The 16,403-nt window shown below is 40.7% G+C and overlaps 1 protein-coding gene and 1 long non-coding RNA gene across 3 annotated transcripts in view; one reads left to right on the forward strand and one right to left on the reverse strand.

Moving 5' to 3' along the window:
• The window catches only part of LOC129147988 (uncharacterized), a 140,599-nt gene extending 134,368 nt beyond the window's left edge, over positions 1–6,231 (reverse strand). Inside the window, exon 1 of one of the 2 annotated variants that reach the window (XR_008555199.1) lies at positions 6,193–6,231. This is a non-coding gene — a long non-coding RNA (uncharacterized LOC129147988). Of the gene's footprint in view, positions 1–6,176 lie in introns of both variants that reach the window. The other variant, XR_008555200.1, reaches the window with a different exon arrangement.
• The window catches only part of MROH9 (maestro heat like repeat family member 9), a 60,734-nt gene that overhangs the window by 4,984 nt on the left and 39,347 nt on the right, over positions 1–16,403 (forward strand). Inside the window, exons 4-7 of the mRNA XM_054712155.1 lie at positions 1,120–1,199; positions 8,358–8,493; positions 9,301–9,387; positions 11,517–11,621. Of these exons, the coding sequence (XP_054568130.1) occupies positions 1,120–1,199; positions 8,358–8,493; positions 9,301–9,387; positions 11,517–11,621 (408 nt within the window). The remainder of the gene's footprint in view (positions 1–1,119; positions 1,200–8,357; positions 8,494–9,300; positions 9,388–11,516; positions 11,622–16,403) is intronic.

Genomic DNA, 16,403 nt, shown 5'->3' on the forward strand with positions numbered 1-16,403 from the left:
CCCCAGACTAAGGTGGCATCAGAAACACACATTACATGCCTGTGCTTTAAAACATCTGACATTTAAGGAACTAGTGAAAGTGGCATGACTCCAATTTTTCTGGCCAAGAATGACAACAGATATGGAATAAAAATGTCAATGATATAACATATATATGAAAAGCAGATGGTCATCTTAGAGAAGAAAGCCAAAATAATACATTTGAAAGCTTAAGGCCCACCAGACTTGCCCTAGAACCTAGTGTTATGAAATATATTACAAAATACAGGTTTCCAGGGTTGTGTCTATTTTATCACTTACTGTGGGTTTCCAATGAAAATCCATAGTGATTAGGAAGTAATTGAAAATGAGTTAAAGGAGAACTTAGCCATAGAATAGAAGCGAAAGCCAGAATGATACCTCCCCAGAGAAGGCACTGAAGAGTCTCTGGGAATACTGGTGAGCATATTATATATTCCAACAATAACAAAACACCTAATTGGGAAAAGCAGGTGAAATTTCTGGCTAATTCTTATAACTTCCTAGAATGACACCCCTGGTGAAGCCGTTTATATAAGCTTGCAAACCCTTGTTGCTTACCAGTGTGTGCATTGGCTTTTGCATTCTATAAACATGAGTGATAATACAGCACACGTAAAAGCATGCCAGCACGGAAGGGACATGCTGTAAGTCAGGGACTCAACAAAAGATGTGATGTCAAAGTAAAAGGGGCAGGACAATAACCTAATGATAGAGTTGTACTGATACATTTGGCTCCATAAAAAAAGAAGAAAAAAAAAGGAGAAGCTAGCTAACAGTTGTAAAGCAGAGGTCCATGTTATTATAGGACAGCTGAATGATAACAGTTACAGTGCTGCGCAGAAAAGCACCTGGTAAAGAGCATTCCTCACAACACTGTGTTGGAAAATGCTAGTTAAAGAAGCACAGTAGTTGGCTATAAAAAGCCAGCAATTAGTATCATGGGTTTAAATTGCAGTTTGTTTGTCTCAACATATCTATGAACTTTTGGGCTTATATTCCAGTCCAATGTGGTCCCATTAGTCCAGTCCAATATGGCCCCATGATGCCATGCGTCTCACAGGCCTGTGATCATGGATTCTTCTCTTTTTCCCGATACAGGAGTACACAGCTACCTCTCTATTGGATATATTCGCAACCATCTTCAATCATCAAGCCCTAATCCTGTCTGTAAACTCCAGGTATAATAAACTGTAAATCTCTCTTATTTCACTGATTGACTACCTTTACAATGTTAGAGAAGCCTGGCTGGCATGGCTCAGTGGTTGAGTCCATGAACCAGGAGGTAATTGTTCGATTTCCTGTAGAGGCACACGCCCAGGTTGTGGGCTTGATCCCCAGTGGGGGGTGAGCATGAGGCAGCCGAATGATGATTCTCTCATCATTGATGTTTCTCTCTTTCTCCCTCTCCCCTCCTCTCTGAAATAAATGAATACATTATATTTCTTTTTTAAATGTTATAGAGAAGGATCACAATGGTGAAAAATAAAACATTTTTCCAAATTCTTCCATCCTAACTCAGCAAGTCTTTCTTTCTCATATTATTGCCAATCTTTCTGTATTGCATGGATAGGCAGATAAATTTAATTATTGCAGAATCATAAGCAGATTGCACACACAATGTTCTGTAATACTTCCGATTTTGGCATTACTGTCTTAAGTTTTTATTCTTCTTTATAATCATATTTTCATTTTAATGGCAGTATATTACTGCCAGATTTTGAAATTTCCTAAATTATGTTTTACTAAAATTATGATAGTCATCTTTGTACTTACAGGAAAGATTGTGTTTCTCTGAAATACTTCTTTGAAATACCATTCTGTGAGGTTATTGATTTAGATGATAGGCAATCATGAAAAATGCCCTACTGCTGGGGAACCTCAATGATCAACAACCCCATAAAGTTAACAGTGTGGATCCACCAGGACCACTGCTGAGCCCTCGCTTCTGATGACCTAGCGTGGTAGGACAAACAACTCCAGTGGGTGGCTTGGCTTAAGGAATCCCCATCAGTCTGGCCAAACCTTCCTTAGCACTTGTGGTCCAAGGCTTTTCCTACCCTAATCCTCCTGCCTTCCTTTCTCTCTTAAAAACATTGTGCACCTCTAAATCTTGTTTTGGCCTCTGCTTCCCCTGAACCCCAAGTAATGTAGGTGGGATGAACCTTCTTAGAGCTTTTAATAAAGACTGTCAATCTGTTATCCAGAAGAACTGCACTAATTATAAATGCTTCTTCAAAGCCTAATCACCTAAATTTATATATATACCTACTTTTTTCTATTTTGCTGATGTAATAGGCTCACATTTTTGCCTCATTGTTGTTTTAATTTATATTACTTTCAATATAAGCAAGACTTAATATTTTCTGTTATGCATTTATGAATTTTCTCATGTTCTTTGGCAGTTTATTGTGATTTTAGTGGCGATATATCTTACCTAATAATAGACAAACATGTAAGTTGACTGTACCTCAGCTACACCCACAGCCAATCAGAGTGAGTATGCAAATTAGAAGGCCAAAGATGGCGGCCGCCCAGCTGCTCTGGGCCTGAGTGGCCAGGCGGGGCAGGACACCTGCTATGAGAGGGAGGGCGGGGGGTGAAGGGATCTATAGGAGCGGAGTGCCGCAGCAAAGACAAGACTGCAGACTCCGGAGTCTGCAGCAAAGACGAAGATGTCAGTCTGCAGCGAAGATGGCAGACTCTAGCTGGAGTCTGCAGTGACCATGAAGATGGCAGACTCTGGCCAGAGTGAAGGCCTAGGTCCCAGGTGCCAGAGGAAAACCGGTGCTGGAAGCCAAGAGAAGGAAGGCTCATTGCACAAATCTCTTCATGCAACGGGCCTCTAGTATTAAATAAGCTTCTTGTGCTGTTTTTATGGATTTTAAATTTGTTCCTCTTTTATCTTGCTACAATTCATTTTATAGTCATAGCTATATTTTTTCTTTTATTTTTTTGTGTATCTGATAAAAAATTAATTCTACATTGCTTTTTAATATTATGTTCAATATCCCCTAGCTTTTTGTTACTTGATTTTTGTTAGTTTAATCTCTAAGTTATTTTTTTTATGAACTAATTTAACTTAGGCTTCACAATTCCATTATTCAGACCAGAAGTGGACCGATTATGGCCCATGTGCTAAATCCTGTTGTTTTTGCAACTTCATATTTTTGTACATTCTGAGAGATAAGAATATTTTTTTACATTTTTAAATAGTTGAGATAAAAATCAAAAGAAGAATATTTCATGACATGTAAATATTATATGAAAGTCAAATTTCAGGGTCCATAAACAAAGTATTATTGGAAAACAGCCACACCCATTCCTTCATGTATTATCTGTGGCTGCTCCTGTGTCAGAGTTGGAGCAGACAGAGGCTAGCAAAGCCTAATTTGTTATCTGGATCATCACAGAATATGTTTGCTAACCCCTGATACAGATAATACTTATTTAAAACTAGAGGCCCGGTGCACAAAATTCATGCCTGGGGGGGAGGTGTCCCTCAGCCCAGCCTGTACCCTCTCCAATCTGGGACCTCTTGAGGGATATCCAACTGCCCATTTAGGCCCGATCCCAGTGGGCCTAAACGGGCAGTCGGACATCCCTCTCACAATCCAGGACTGCTGGCTCCCAACCACTCACCTGCCTGCCTGATTGCCCCTAACTGTTTCTGCCTGCCAGCCTGATCATCCCCTAACCACTCCCCTGCCAGCCTGATTGATGTCTAACTGCCCCCCTGCTGGCCTGTTTGCCCCCAACTTCCCTCCTCTGCCAGCCTGGTCACCCCTAACCTCCCTCCCCTGCAGGCCTGGGCCCTCCCAACTGCCCTCCCCTGCTGGACATCTTGTGGCGGCCATCTTGTGTCCACATGGGGGCAGCCATCTTTGACCACATGGGGGCAGCCATTTTGTGTGTTGGAGTGACACTCAATTTGCATATTACTCTTTTATTAGATAGGATGCTTCATTTCCAAAAGCATATTTAACCCTTTGAGTGTTTGGGGGGTGTTTTATTTGTTTGTTTGTTTGTTTGTTTGTCTGTCTAATGAAATAGTTGTGGGTTTAAAGGGTTCTGAGCTGTTTAGTATCTTGATGGGAATGGTGAATATATGAGCCTCCATGTGTGATAAAATCATATAGCACTAAATACACACACACACATACATGAAAACATACACAAGTAAAATGGGAAATCTGAACAAGATCAGTGGACTGAGTCAATGTCAATGTTCTGGTATTATACTAAAGTTTTTGGAGAATGTTACCATTGGGGGAAACTGGGTGATGTGTACAAGAGGTCTTTCTGTATTATTTCTTACAACCACATGTGAATCTACAAATACCTCAAGAGAATTTTCAAGTAAAAAAAAGCAGGGGGGGGGGGCGCGTTGATAAGACTGCAATTTGACCCAACATGAAATACTGTCACAATAAATTAGTACTACATTTGGCCTGGAAAGGGAGATATAATATTTATCCACGTGTTTGCTATTCCTTCATCAGGGCATTTTTTTTTCTTTTCTTATTTTTATTAATTTTAGGAAGGAAGAGGAAGAGAGAGATAGAAACATCAATGATGAGAGAGAATCATTGATCGGCTGCCTCCTATACGTCCCACACTGGGGATGGAGCCCACAACCCAGTCATGTGCCCTGACCAGGAATCGAATCGTGACCTCTTGATTCATAGATCAACACTCAACCACTGAGCCACGCCAGCAGGGCCAGCAGGGCATTTTCCATTCTATTCCACTATTCAGACTCTCATTTGGTGCCACCACTACACTGTTTTGATTTAGTGCTATTTTGTAATAGATTCTATTATCTGACTGAGCTGGATCTTCCTCATTTTCCTGATCTTTTTCAGCAAAGTGGTCTATGATAGCCCTCCCAGTTTATTTTCCCAAATGAAATGTATTTTATTAACTTCTGATGAAAAGGTTCTAAAATTTGTAATGCTGTTTCAGAATTTGTAAAAATAATTTGAGAATAATTGATATTTATAAGTAATCTTCCTATTTATAAATATATTTTTATTTATTCAAGTTTTATATCTCCCTTGAAAATTTGAAGGATTTTTAATATAGATCTTCCACACTCCTAAATTAATTTATTAGATACATTGTATTTTGGGTTTTGTTTCATTTTATTGTTTGGAAAACAATTACTGATATACTGAGATGTAATTGGGGTTTAAGGTGGAGTTATGTTTATTCTATATTTGATTGAGCTTAACAAACTTGTTTTTGTTAGATCATGTCTTATTAGAAACACAAGAAACTCTAACACAATATTTTAAAATAAGAAATTAAACCCTTATGCTGTTCCTGTTTTTAATAAAAACGCACTACTTTTTGTTCTTGGTTTAAATAAAACTTTTCAAGAAATTATTTGCTTTTTTCTTAGAAAATGATGTTGAGATTTATTAAATACTTTTTCAGGTTTGGTTAAAGTACTATTTTATTATTTAATCTATTAATAGATATGTATCAATTAATAGTTTTTAGAATATTGGGCTATTCTTAAATTTCAATGATAAATCATGATTGGTGGTGTTATATTACTTTTATTATTTTTACAAACCACTGTTCTAAAAGTTTAAACTTTATACTCTTTTTAAAATTTATTTTACTTATTTTAATCCCCACCCAAGGATATTTTTATTGATTTTAATACTCTTCAATTTGAATTAAACACTGTGTCATATTAACATGGCCCTCCTGATTTCTTTCTGATCACAATTAATAGAATTTCCTCATACTTTTATTAGGAGGCATCTACTTTCTTTTATTCAATTGTGATTCTAGAAATTATACTTGCAAATATATATATTGCCTTTTGTCTATTGATCTTACCGAAGACTTATTGCTTCATTAAAAAAAATTCCCAATTTTTTCTAGTATATTTGGTCTACTACTCACTTCAATCTTTGAAATAAATATTTAGCTCAAAACTTTAACTAAAGCAAACTCACACAGTAATTTAGTAAGAAATACTTATTCTTTCTTGTCAAGTGCCTTTCCATACCACCTGGTCATATATCCTGGAATATAAGAAAGCATTTACACTAAGATGTCACTTGTTATAACACACATCAGTAACTTAATACACCTGCTCTTTTGGAAACAAATTACATGCAGACCAAAAAAAAAACACATACAATTGCTCACGTTTACCCATAGATATGCATGTGACTTTCTTCTTCAGTATGGCAGCCTTCCTTACATTTAACATCTGAAGATTATTTTGTCCATTATGGCATCAGAGTATCATCTAATCTAATAATAGACAAATATGCAAATTGACCATACCTCTGACACACCCATAAGCCACGCCCACAAGCCACGCCCACCATCCAATCAGAGTGAGTATGCAAATTAACCCAAACCAAGATGGCTACAGCCACAGAGAGCAAGGTTTCCTAGGTAACAGAGGAAGCCAAGCTTTCTGCCAGCCGTTGCAGGCCTAAGCCTCCACTCAAGCTACAAAGTTTCAATTATAGAAGGTAAACAAATTCAAACAAATGGCAGCAAAATGGAGCTTGAGAGAGCAGGCCAGGGTTGCCGCTGGCAACAGGGGAAGCAAAGCTTTCCACACACCCTGGCCGGGCCCACCCACTTAAGGCAACAAAGTTTCAATTATAACCCCAACACAAATGGCTGTGGGCCTCGGAGGGAACCCCAGGCTTGGCTCTGCTCCAGGCTACAAAGTTTCAATTGTAGAAGGAAAATAAATTCCAGATACCAGAGCTTCTGCTTGCGTCGCCAGGGGGTGTGGCCCGCCTGCAAACCACCACAGGCCCCTCGCTCAGGCCGCCCCATGCCCCAAGGGAACCCCACCCTGATCAGGGACACCCTTCAGGACAAACCAGCTGGCCCCCACCCCTGTACCAGACCTCTATCCTATCTAATAAAAGAGTACTATGCAGATTGATCATCACTGCAGCACACAATATAGCTGCCCCATGTGGTCAAAGATCCTGCCCCCATGTGGACACAAGATGGCCACCACAAGATGGCCAGCAGGAGAGGGCAGTTGGGAGGCACCCGGCCTGCAAGGGAGGGCAGTTGGGGGCAATCAAGCCTGCAGGGGAGGGCAGTTAGGGGTGACCAGGTCGGCAGAGGAGGGAAGTTGGGGGCAAACAGGCTGGCAGCAGAGTGGTTAGAGGGTGATCAGGCTGGCAGGCAGAAGCGGTTAGGGGCAATCAGGAAGGCAGGCAGGCAAGCAGTTGGGAGCCAGCAGTTCTGGATTGTGAGAGGGATGTCTGACTGCCCGTTTAGGCCCAATTCCACTGGGATCGGGCCTAAACGGGCAGTCGGACATCCCTTGAGGGGTCCCAGATTGGAGAGGGTACAGGCTGGGCTGAGGGACAACCCCCCTCCATGCACGAATTTCGTGCACCGGGCCTCTAGTACTTTCATAATCCTCGTTCATGACCTGGACCATTTTAGAATTTTTTTAGGACTGGTGATATGATTTCAAAGTACACTGAAAGGCACGGTTTTCTAGTTCATCAAAATCTTAATTTTGCATTTTCTTAAACCAGATCATAAATTCCTAGACATTAAATACCTTCCACTGAAAATTCAACTGGAAACTTTTGATAGATAGCTGTTCAGAGTCTGGTAATCCATCAGAGCCCATGAATGTCAAATGAATCTTCCAGGATTTGAAAATTACCTAATATATTCCAAGAGATTCCATTTCAAACAGTGAATCTCAGGTAGAGTATCTTGTCCAGTGGAGAAAAGAGATTCTGAGTCTAGCACAAGATTTCATACCTTACCATCTAATATCACCATCTTTTCAGAAAAAAATAATTATTTTCACCTCAAAAAAAAAATCATGAAGGACTATTATCCAGATCACATATACCAAAGGAATAACAACCATTTCACAACTTATTTTTATAGCTGCTGCTGGGTGGGTTTCTTTTGCCATCAATTAGAAGATGCATTCCAATATTAGAAATACTAAAATGTGAGAAACATAGAATCATGGGTTATAGAAAATGTGGCTGTAATGTGTTTAAACTGCCTAAAGCTCGGTGTGGCTTTTAGGGCTTGGCTGCGAATATAACCACTTTACCTCATTATGTCTATGGAGAAAAATAGTCTGGTTTCCAAATAACTTGTTACATATGATACTTGCAAAAGATTCATCCCTCTATATTTAAAGCACCATTGTCAGTTTTATGAGACTATTTAAAACCCATGTGTCATATAAAGTCAAAGGCTGGGTCTCATTTTCTAGTCCACTCTCTCTCATCACTCAAAAAAAGTCACTAAGGTTAGGTTATATTTGTTTTCTCAACTTAATAATTACACCTTTTTCTTGCCAGCTTCGTGGATCCCTTAATGCAATTTGAAACTCAGTTGAAGATAATAGAGTCATCCTTTAAAATAGTATTTGCTATGCCAACTCTTAAAGAAGTGAAAGACATTGGGAATACCGAAACTGAGGAGCAGGACCTGGAGGTGAGAGTTTGCTTCCTTTAATCAAGATGATACGTCTTCACACATACAGCAGTCCCTCACAGTGTCTCTCCGCAGAGCATGACTTTTGTGGTTTCCTCACTCTTTTTTTTTTTAAAAAAAATACATTTTTATTGATTTCAGAGAGGAAGGGAGAGGGAGAGGGAGATAGAAACATCAACGAGAGAGAGAATCATGGGTCGGCTGCCTCCTGCACACCCCACACTAGGGATCGAACCCGAAATACGGGTATGTGCCCTGACCAGGAATCAAATTGTGACCTCCTGGTTCACAGGACAATACTCAACCATTGAGCCATGCCAACCGGGCTCTCCTTCACTCTTTTAAAATACAATAGATACATAGCACTTCCCAGCACTAATCTACACCTCTGGCCTCATGAAGTCTATAATCCAATGGGATTTAATGGGTAGTATGAGTTTATAGGAACAAATGGGTAAATGTATTTTTTGTTAATCGGTTGACCAAGGACAGGGAGTTTACTGGCAAGTTCTGCAAAGAAGGAAATGTGAGCAGAGAAAGATGGAGGTGGGAAGAGTCCCATAGTAAGATCAGCAATATGTGTGGTCTCTGTTTCCCCAGCAAAGCTGCACAGTGCACTGGCTATGTGGGGTACAGAAGAAACACATAGCATATGGCATTGGGTGAGCTCTCATCACCATAGTGCCACTGTTCTTTCTTACCTTCGGTTTATGGAAAGAACTCAGGACATCAGGATGCGAAACAATGGGGTAAAATTTTATGTAAGGCTGGCGGGCTAGCTGGTTGTATAACTATTTTGTTTTTCAGGAATTATACCAAACTATTTTAAACATATATGAGGACACTCTTCTGATCTTAGTGTCTAAAGACCTCTACAAACTGCAAATCTTAAAGGTAAAGGAAAAATGAGCAATTTTGATTTTGTGTCATACATCTAAGTACACTCTAACTCACTTATTATTTTCCATTTGCCATACTTAGCATCTCCTTCAAATATCTGGCGGCTGAAAAAAAATTTCCTCCAAGTATCACCCAAATGAAATCGCTTCCATTTATTTGAATTACAGAGACGCCCTTTTAAGAATTTAATTTTGGGAGGATGGCATGAACTCACACTTGAGAAGCAAGTGCTGTGTGGTAATGTAAGAGAGAACACAACAGGGGGCAGCAGAGAATAGGATGAAACCTGCCTTGATAGGGTCTATATGCATGCCCTTCCCTAGCAACTCCAGGGGTAGGGAATTCATGAGCATCCTATCATCTTGGATACCAGGGTATCACAGGAAACCCTAACAATCATCCAAAACCCACTTTCACATCTGGGACCTCACTGTGTCTTTAAGGTCCCAGCCAGAGATATAAGTCTTCTCTGGACACCTTAGGGTCTTTATTTTTCATTCCTTACATGATGGCATCAGGAGGTAGCTGTCTGGAAATACTATAAAACCAGATTAACTTACTCTATGAGGGTTGTTCAAATCATAAAATACATTCAAGTAAAGAAGCAGAACTGGTATCTATGAAGACAAGTAGGACTGTAAAGGGAAGTGAAATATATTGAGCTAATTGGCTAATTGGTACCTAATTTGAGCCAAATGTTTTCTGCACCCTTTTTGTTGTTGTTAATCCTCACCAGATGATATTTTTCCATTGATTTTTAGAGAGAGTGGAAGGGAGAGGGAGAGACACCGAGAGAGAAACATCGATGTGAGAGAGACACATTGACTGGCTGCCTCCCGCATGCACCCCAACCAGGGCTGGGGATCAAGCCTGCAACTGAGGTATGTGCCCTTGACTGGAATCATACCTGTGACCCTTCAGTCTACAGGCTGATGTTCTATCCACTGAGCCAAACAGACTAGGGCTTCTGCATATTTTTAAAATTTTAACTTCACAACATTTAAAGTATTGTTCTTGCTCCATGATTACAACCCTCTCCTTGTGTGTGCTCTCTCACACACACACCCCCAATCTCCATGCTGCGTAGTGAGCAGTTCCTCTATGGCACTAAGCTGAACACTTACTACATGGGTTATCTCATTTGATACTTAACCCTGTGTAGAAGTTACTCTTATTTCTCCCACTTTACAGATAAGGAGATGGAAGCAGAGAGAGGAGCAATAGTTGGTGAGTGACAGAGCTACTCTAACTTGGGAGCCTGTTATTTAACCATCTTAGACTCATACCTTCCATGTCTAGAAACTCCTGGTCTCAAAAAGCTCTGAACCTCACTCCTGGAAAAGACAGGGACTGACTCCCCTGGAATTTAGAGATGTTTCTGCCCTAGGAAATCGACTTCAGAACAGATTTATACAATGGGAGCAAGGGTTGGGGAAGAGATTTGGCCAACCATTGGCTTAAATACTACAGATTCATCAGACTGCCTTAAGAAGTCTATAAACAGTGTATGGCCTGTAAAGCATATGCAGGTGTCCTTCCCTTCCTAGGATTCCCTGAGGATTTAGGACAAACAGACAGAAGTTACAGCAAGACAGATGGAATCAATATTTGCAAGAACTTTTTAACCAAGCTGCCTCTGGGAATGTACTCCACAACCTGAGCCAGGAAATATCTTCAGAAAGAAAATTCTGGGATTAGATGACCTATCAGGATCAGATAACATTTCAATTTTTTTAAACTGAAAATCAGACCCTGTGATTTAAAAAGAGAGAGAGAGAGAACATGTAGTTTGAAAGAAAAAGAGGAGAAGCCACTGATGATCCCCTCATCACCTCATGTTCAACTTTTCAGGACACCTTCTAACATGACTGTTAGAGTGGATATCAGGAAATACTTGTTGGGTAGAATTAAATAACACCCAATATAGTGGCAGTTACTATAGTAGATGAAGGAATATACTAGTAGAGATTAGTATACTAATTGATTTTTGTATATTTTTTAAAATAAATATAGGTTAGGTATGAAATAATCAGAGACTGTGTTGACCCTTGATGTGGTGATGTTTCCACTGATTTGGAAATGGAAACACCAAGGTTCTACGATGACTCTTGTGTTTTCCACAGGAAATGGCCGTGTGGATGAGTGAAGATAAATCATACCTGCAGCATAGAGTCTTGGTGATCATCTGCAGGGTGCTAAACTTTGCATCCAGGAAAGTCAAGGGATATGTAAGTGACAGTTTGCTATCTGGCTCCCTGCTTCTGAACACTCCATTTCTGTAGTGCTCTTTTCCAAGACTTAGGTCTCGAGAGCATGTGATGCCTGCTGGGTCTGATTGTGCTGGTAAGCTGGGATATTGGGAAAGGAGCCAGTATCCTGCATGACTCTGTCAAACAGCAGGATTTCTCAAGCAACTGATGAAGATGCCTCCTGCTTTACACCAAAAGTAGGAGTGAGTCAAAGCAGGCTTTTGCTCAGACTCAATTTTCCTCTGTAAACTACAATCAATGCTATTTGTAACTTTACAAAGACTTCCATCCTTACTTCTTATTTCACCTTTTCTATCATCTTTTTAAACCATTACTTACGTTAAATTTATACAAGTGATTCTTGAGTAGTTTCACTTAAACATGCTGGAGATATAGCTGAAGTCCTCCTTTATTACCTTCTCCACCCCAATTCCTTCTTAGCCATGTCCGGTGATGTGCGTCCTGCCCAACAGCTTTCAGGAAGATCTACACATGCACACATGGAAATATACTGCTTTGTTCCCTAGTGTTTCTTTACTAAAGTGACCTCATACTTACCTATGGTTCTGCAATTTTCTTTTTGGACGAACAATATGTCCTGCAGATATTTTCATAGATTTATTTCATTCTTTAACCACAGTACATATTCCATAAGTTTAATATATTGTAGCTATTCTTTAGCTGATAGACTTTTCAACTGAATAGTTTGGTATATTTTGGTGTGTTTTTTCTACTTCAAACAATATAAAAATGGTCATTTTGTGCAAGCATGTGAGTACTTATAAATGCTTACAAAGATAATAAATCAAAAGCTATGAGTAGATTAAAGTTAAGTAATGCACAAGTGTCCTCCAGTTTGCATTCCCTGAAAATCAGAGTGCCCCTTTCCTCGCACCTTCACAATGGAGAAGAAATAGGTATCTCATTCTTGTCAGCATTTACTGGGGTTTTCTATATTTTGAAGGTCATTGCCTGCCTTTTACACTACCTATGAACATGTCTCACTCTTGTGGATACTCAGGTGCTCTCAGTTACAGTTGTAAAGGCCACTGTCCCCTGCACATAGCCCACCCCTCAACTGTGAAAGAATAAATGCATAAATTCACACGTGCGGCAGAAGGCTCTCCTGCATTGCTGAGGGTTCCTAGCTGACTGAGATTTGTCTGAGAGCCAGGTGGGGATAACCTATTACTCTGTTCTGCAATGTTTGCTAAATACCACCAGGTGGAAGCAGACCAGCATTTTCCAGGACATGGAAACAGCTCACAGTCCTGAAGCATCAAACTTCACTAATTTCCCCTCTAAATAATGTTTTCTAAGGATGGCTAAGTCAGTGAAATTAATGGGGGTGGGTAAATAAGTATATAAAACAAAACAATCAGAAATAGTATGAATAAATTAAATATTTAAAATATTGTAATAAATTAATAAGTTCTCCACAGGCTTGATCTTTGTATTTCTATGACACAAAATCAATGAAGATTTGTTCGCCCTTCTCTAACTAAATGTGACTACCAATTCTGTTCTCAGGAGTACGCACCTAACCCTTAATCATTCCATTCACTGAAGAAAGGCTTTTTTCTTCATAAATTACCCTAGCCCAGTGATGGCGAACCTATGACAAGCGTGTCAGCACTGACACGTGTAGCCATTTCTGACACGCGGCTGCTGAGGCGGCCGCATGCCGAGGATGAAACATTTGCTGCTCCTGAGGATGAAACATTTGTGACTAGAGTCTTGGAGTTAGTTTTTTCCTCAAAGTGACACACTACCCGAGTTATGCTCAGTTTTTTGGCGAAGTTTGACACACCAAGCTCAAAAGGTTGCCCATCACTCCCTAGCCTGTGTCTGCCAGAGTCTGAGGCTCCTGTCCTATTGAACAATCCTGACCATCATTTATACTCTGAAATATTTTTAAGTGTTATTCCTCTTAATGATCCATGTGCCCATCAGGATAAGAAAAAAACAACTACTATAATCAAAGAACATTTGTCCCTTCAATTAAAATATTAAGGAGATGTGAGCTAAACATGTCATAGCATTAACAGAGATTTTTCCTCAGTTTGTTCCTTTGGCACATGAGCATTTTAAAAATGAAAGAAAGATTTCTAGTCAGAGATAACAAATAGACACGTTTTTATCTCACACCCTATCTCCAGAGTTCTCACAAAATGACAGCAGTGAAATTAGTTGAAGGTATAAATCCACAGCAACACAGAGAATGAGTGAAGGGTTTCCAATGGGCTAGTGATGTCAACAAACTTCTGGATGAGAGAGTAGAAAGAAGAGGGTAGCTGATAAAGCCTGTCAAGGAAGGCTAAGAGGCCGGAGCACAGGAACTTAGGGTGGGGGACTGAAAAGGAAGGCAGTATATCCTGTGGAACCACAGAGAGACTGGAGCTGTGGAAGCCCAAGTAATGATGGTGGGTGGGAGACAAAGGAAGGCTGAAAACATAAGCAGTAACTAAAAGGATTCATTGAAAGTTGGTGCAGAAGAATGTATATTGCCTCTCCTCCTCCCTGACACACACTCTATTCCACGGGGACATGAGGCCACTGGCACGCAAAATCTGAGAATTTTTTTTCTCAAAACAGCTGTCGATTCCCTGACAAAATTATCTTGGTTCTGTTGTTTAGATCTACATGACCCCAGGTTCACTTCCTAATCATTCTAAAGTGAAGCCCACCAGTTGACAAGCCTCGTTCACACAGAAAACCCCACCAAGGAACATCACATTTTTAAATATGACCAGACAACCAAGACCCGTGAGAAAACCCTTCAAATACAAAAGACTAACCACAATAAATAAAGAGGGGGAATGATTTAAAAAAACCAACAGATAATCGAGATACAGATGAGAATTTAGTCTTAAAAGTAGCTAAGGCATTTATAGGACTCCTAAAATAGGCAGATTCCAAAGGCATCCACAGAAGCAAGAGTTTCTCTTCCCTTCTTTTAGTGAGATCTTCATTCTCAGCATCCTAATTCAGTTATGGTCTGGGTTCATGGCCCAGGTCACTTCACATTCTTCTTCAGAATGTGTGTGTGTGTGTGTGTGTGTGTGTGTGTGTGTGTGTGTGTGTGTGTGTGAGAGAGAGAGAGAGAGAGAGAGAGAGAGAGAATGAATGAATGAAGTGTGGGTGGGTCAAGCAACATGAGAGCATGAGAGACAGGGATAAGGGAGCATGAGAGAAGTAGAAAGGAGAAACAGGCCTTGGGATCCCCCCTAGAGGGCTGACTTGGATTCTACTTTTACCGCCAACAGTTGCTCGAATCATCAAAGTATTTATCTAGAAAAAGTAATCACCTGTCTTAGAGATAAGAAGATTCTGCAGGCCCACTAACTTATCAAACCTACATGTGGACAGAGCATAGCTGAAAAACATTGATAATTATATTTTCACAAAAAACAAAATGTTTCTTCCACCTCTCCTCTCTTCTGTCTCTACGGCCTTCTTTTTTGCATTTGACCAAGCCAAACAATTTTGTTGAGATAAAAATCTAAATATTTAAGCAACCTGTGTCAGAGAAGTTGCAGGGAAAAATACATAAATGTTGTGATTGTAGGTTTGACAGCAGAAGTAAATGCTCTGAATTTTAAAAAATGAGTTTCCCTGGGAAGAATCAGAGCCATTCCAGAGGAAGTCATATTTCTCCAGTGACCAAAGGAGTCATCTGAAGGTTTTCATACATGAAGAAGGGAAGCATGAGGGTGTATCAATCTTTGTATCTCCCCTCAAGTATCCTGGGAATTGACTATCTGCAAATTGCTACCTGATTTATGAAATACAAACTAATAGTGTCTCAATGAGTGAGTCACTGTTATCTCTGAGCACTTTATTTTTAGTCATCCATGCTACCCACCTCCCCGCCTTAGTCTCCATAATATATACTAATAAAAGGGTAATATGCAAATGGTTGGGATGCCCTCATGCATAACTACCAATCAGCAGGTTGCATGCACAGCAGGCGTGGGTGGGCAGGGACTTGCAGCATCAGGGACTTGCGTCATGCTGTCACAATCCATCACCAGGAGGCCTGGGGCCTGGCTGAGGCCTCCGTGTTGCTCTGCCGGGGGTCCAGAGGCCTCTGCGCACCTGCACCAGGAGTCCGGAGGCCTCAACGCGGCGAGGACTTGGGGTCCTGCGGCTCTGCACGGTGCAGGGGCAGGACCCCCGACTTCAGCCTACCTCTTTCGGGCAATCCATCGAGGAGCCTCAGATGGGTGGACAGGGCCTACCTCTTTGGGGCGATGGATCATGGGGTTCCTGTACTGTGACAGGGCACAGGCCAGGCTGGGGGACCAGCCCCCACCCCAAGTGCATGAATTTCGTGCACTGGGCTACTAGTAACTGTTGGTTTTTTTTGTTTGTTTTTTTAAATTTCTTTATTGATTAAGGTGTCACATATTTGTCCTCATCCCCCCATTCCCATCCCACACCCCTCCCCACGGATGCCCCACCCCCCTGTTGTCCTTAACCATTGGTTAGGCTTGTATGCATGCACACAAGTCCTTTGGTTGATCTCTCCCCACTACCCCCACCCTCCCCTACCCTCCCTCTGAGGCCCGACAGTCCGATTGATGCCTCCTTCTTTCTGGTTCTGTTCTTGTTCATCAGTCTATGTTGTTCATCATTTCCCCTAGATGAGTGAGATCATGTGTTACCTTTCCTGTGGTTCTGGGTGGTAGACGCTTTGTCTTCTGGTTGTATTTTTGAAATTGTTGTGCACGGCGCAGATTAGTTGTTTAACTTTGCCGC

The sequence above is a fragment of the Eptesicus fuscus genome, chromosome 22 (assembly GCF_027574615.1).
Source record: "Eptesicus fuscus isolate TK198812 chromosome 22, DD_ASM_mEF_20220401, whole genome shotgun sequence".
Classification (NCBI taxonomy): domain Eukaryota; kingdom Metazoa; phylum Chordata; class Mammalia; order Chiroptera; family Vespertilionidae; genus Eptesicus; species Eptesicus fuscus.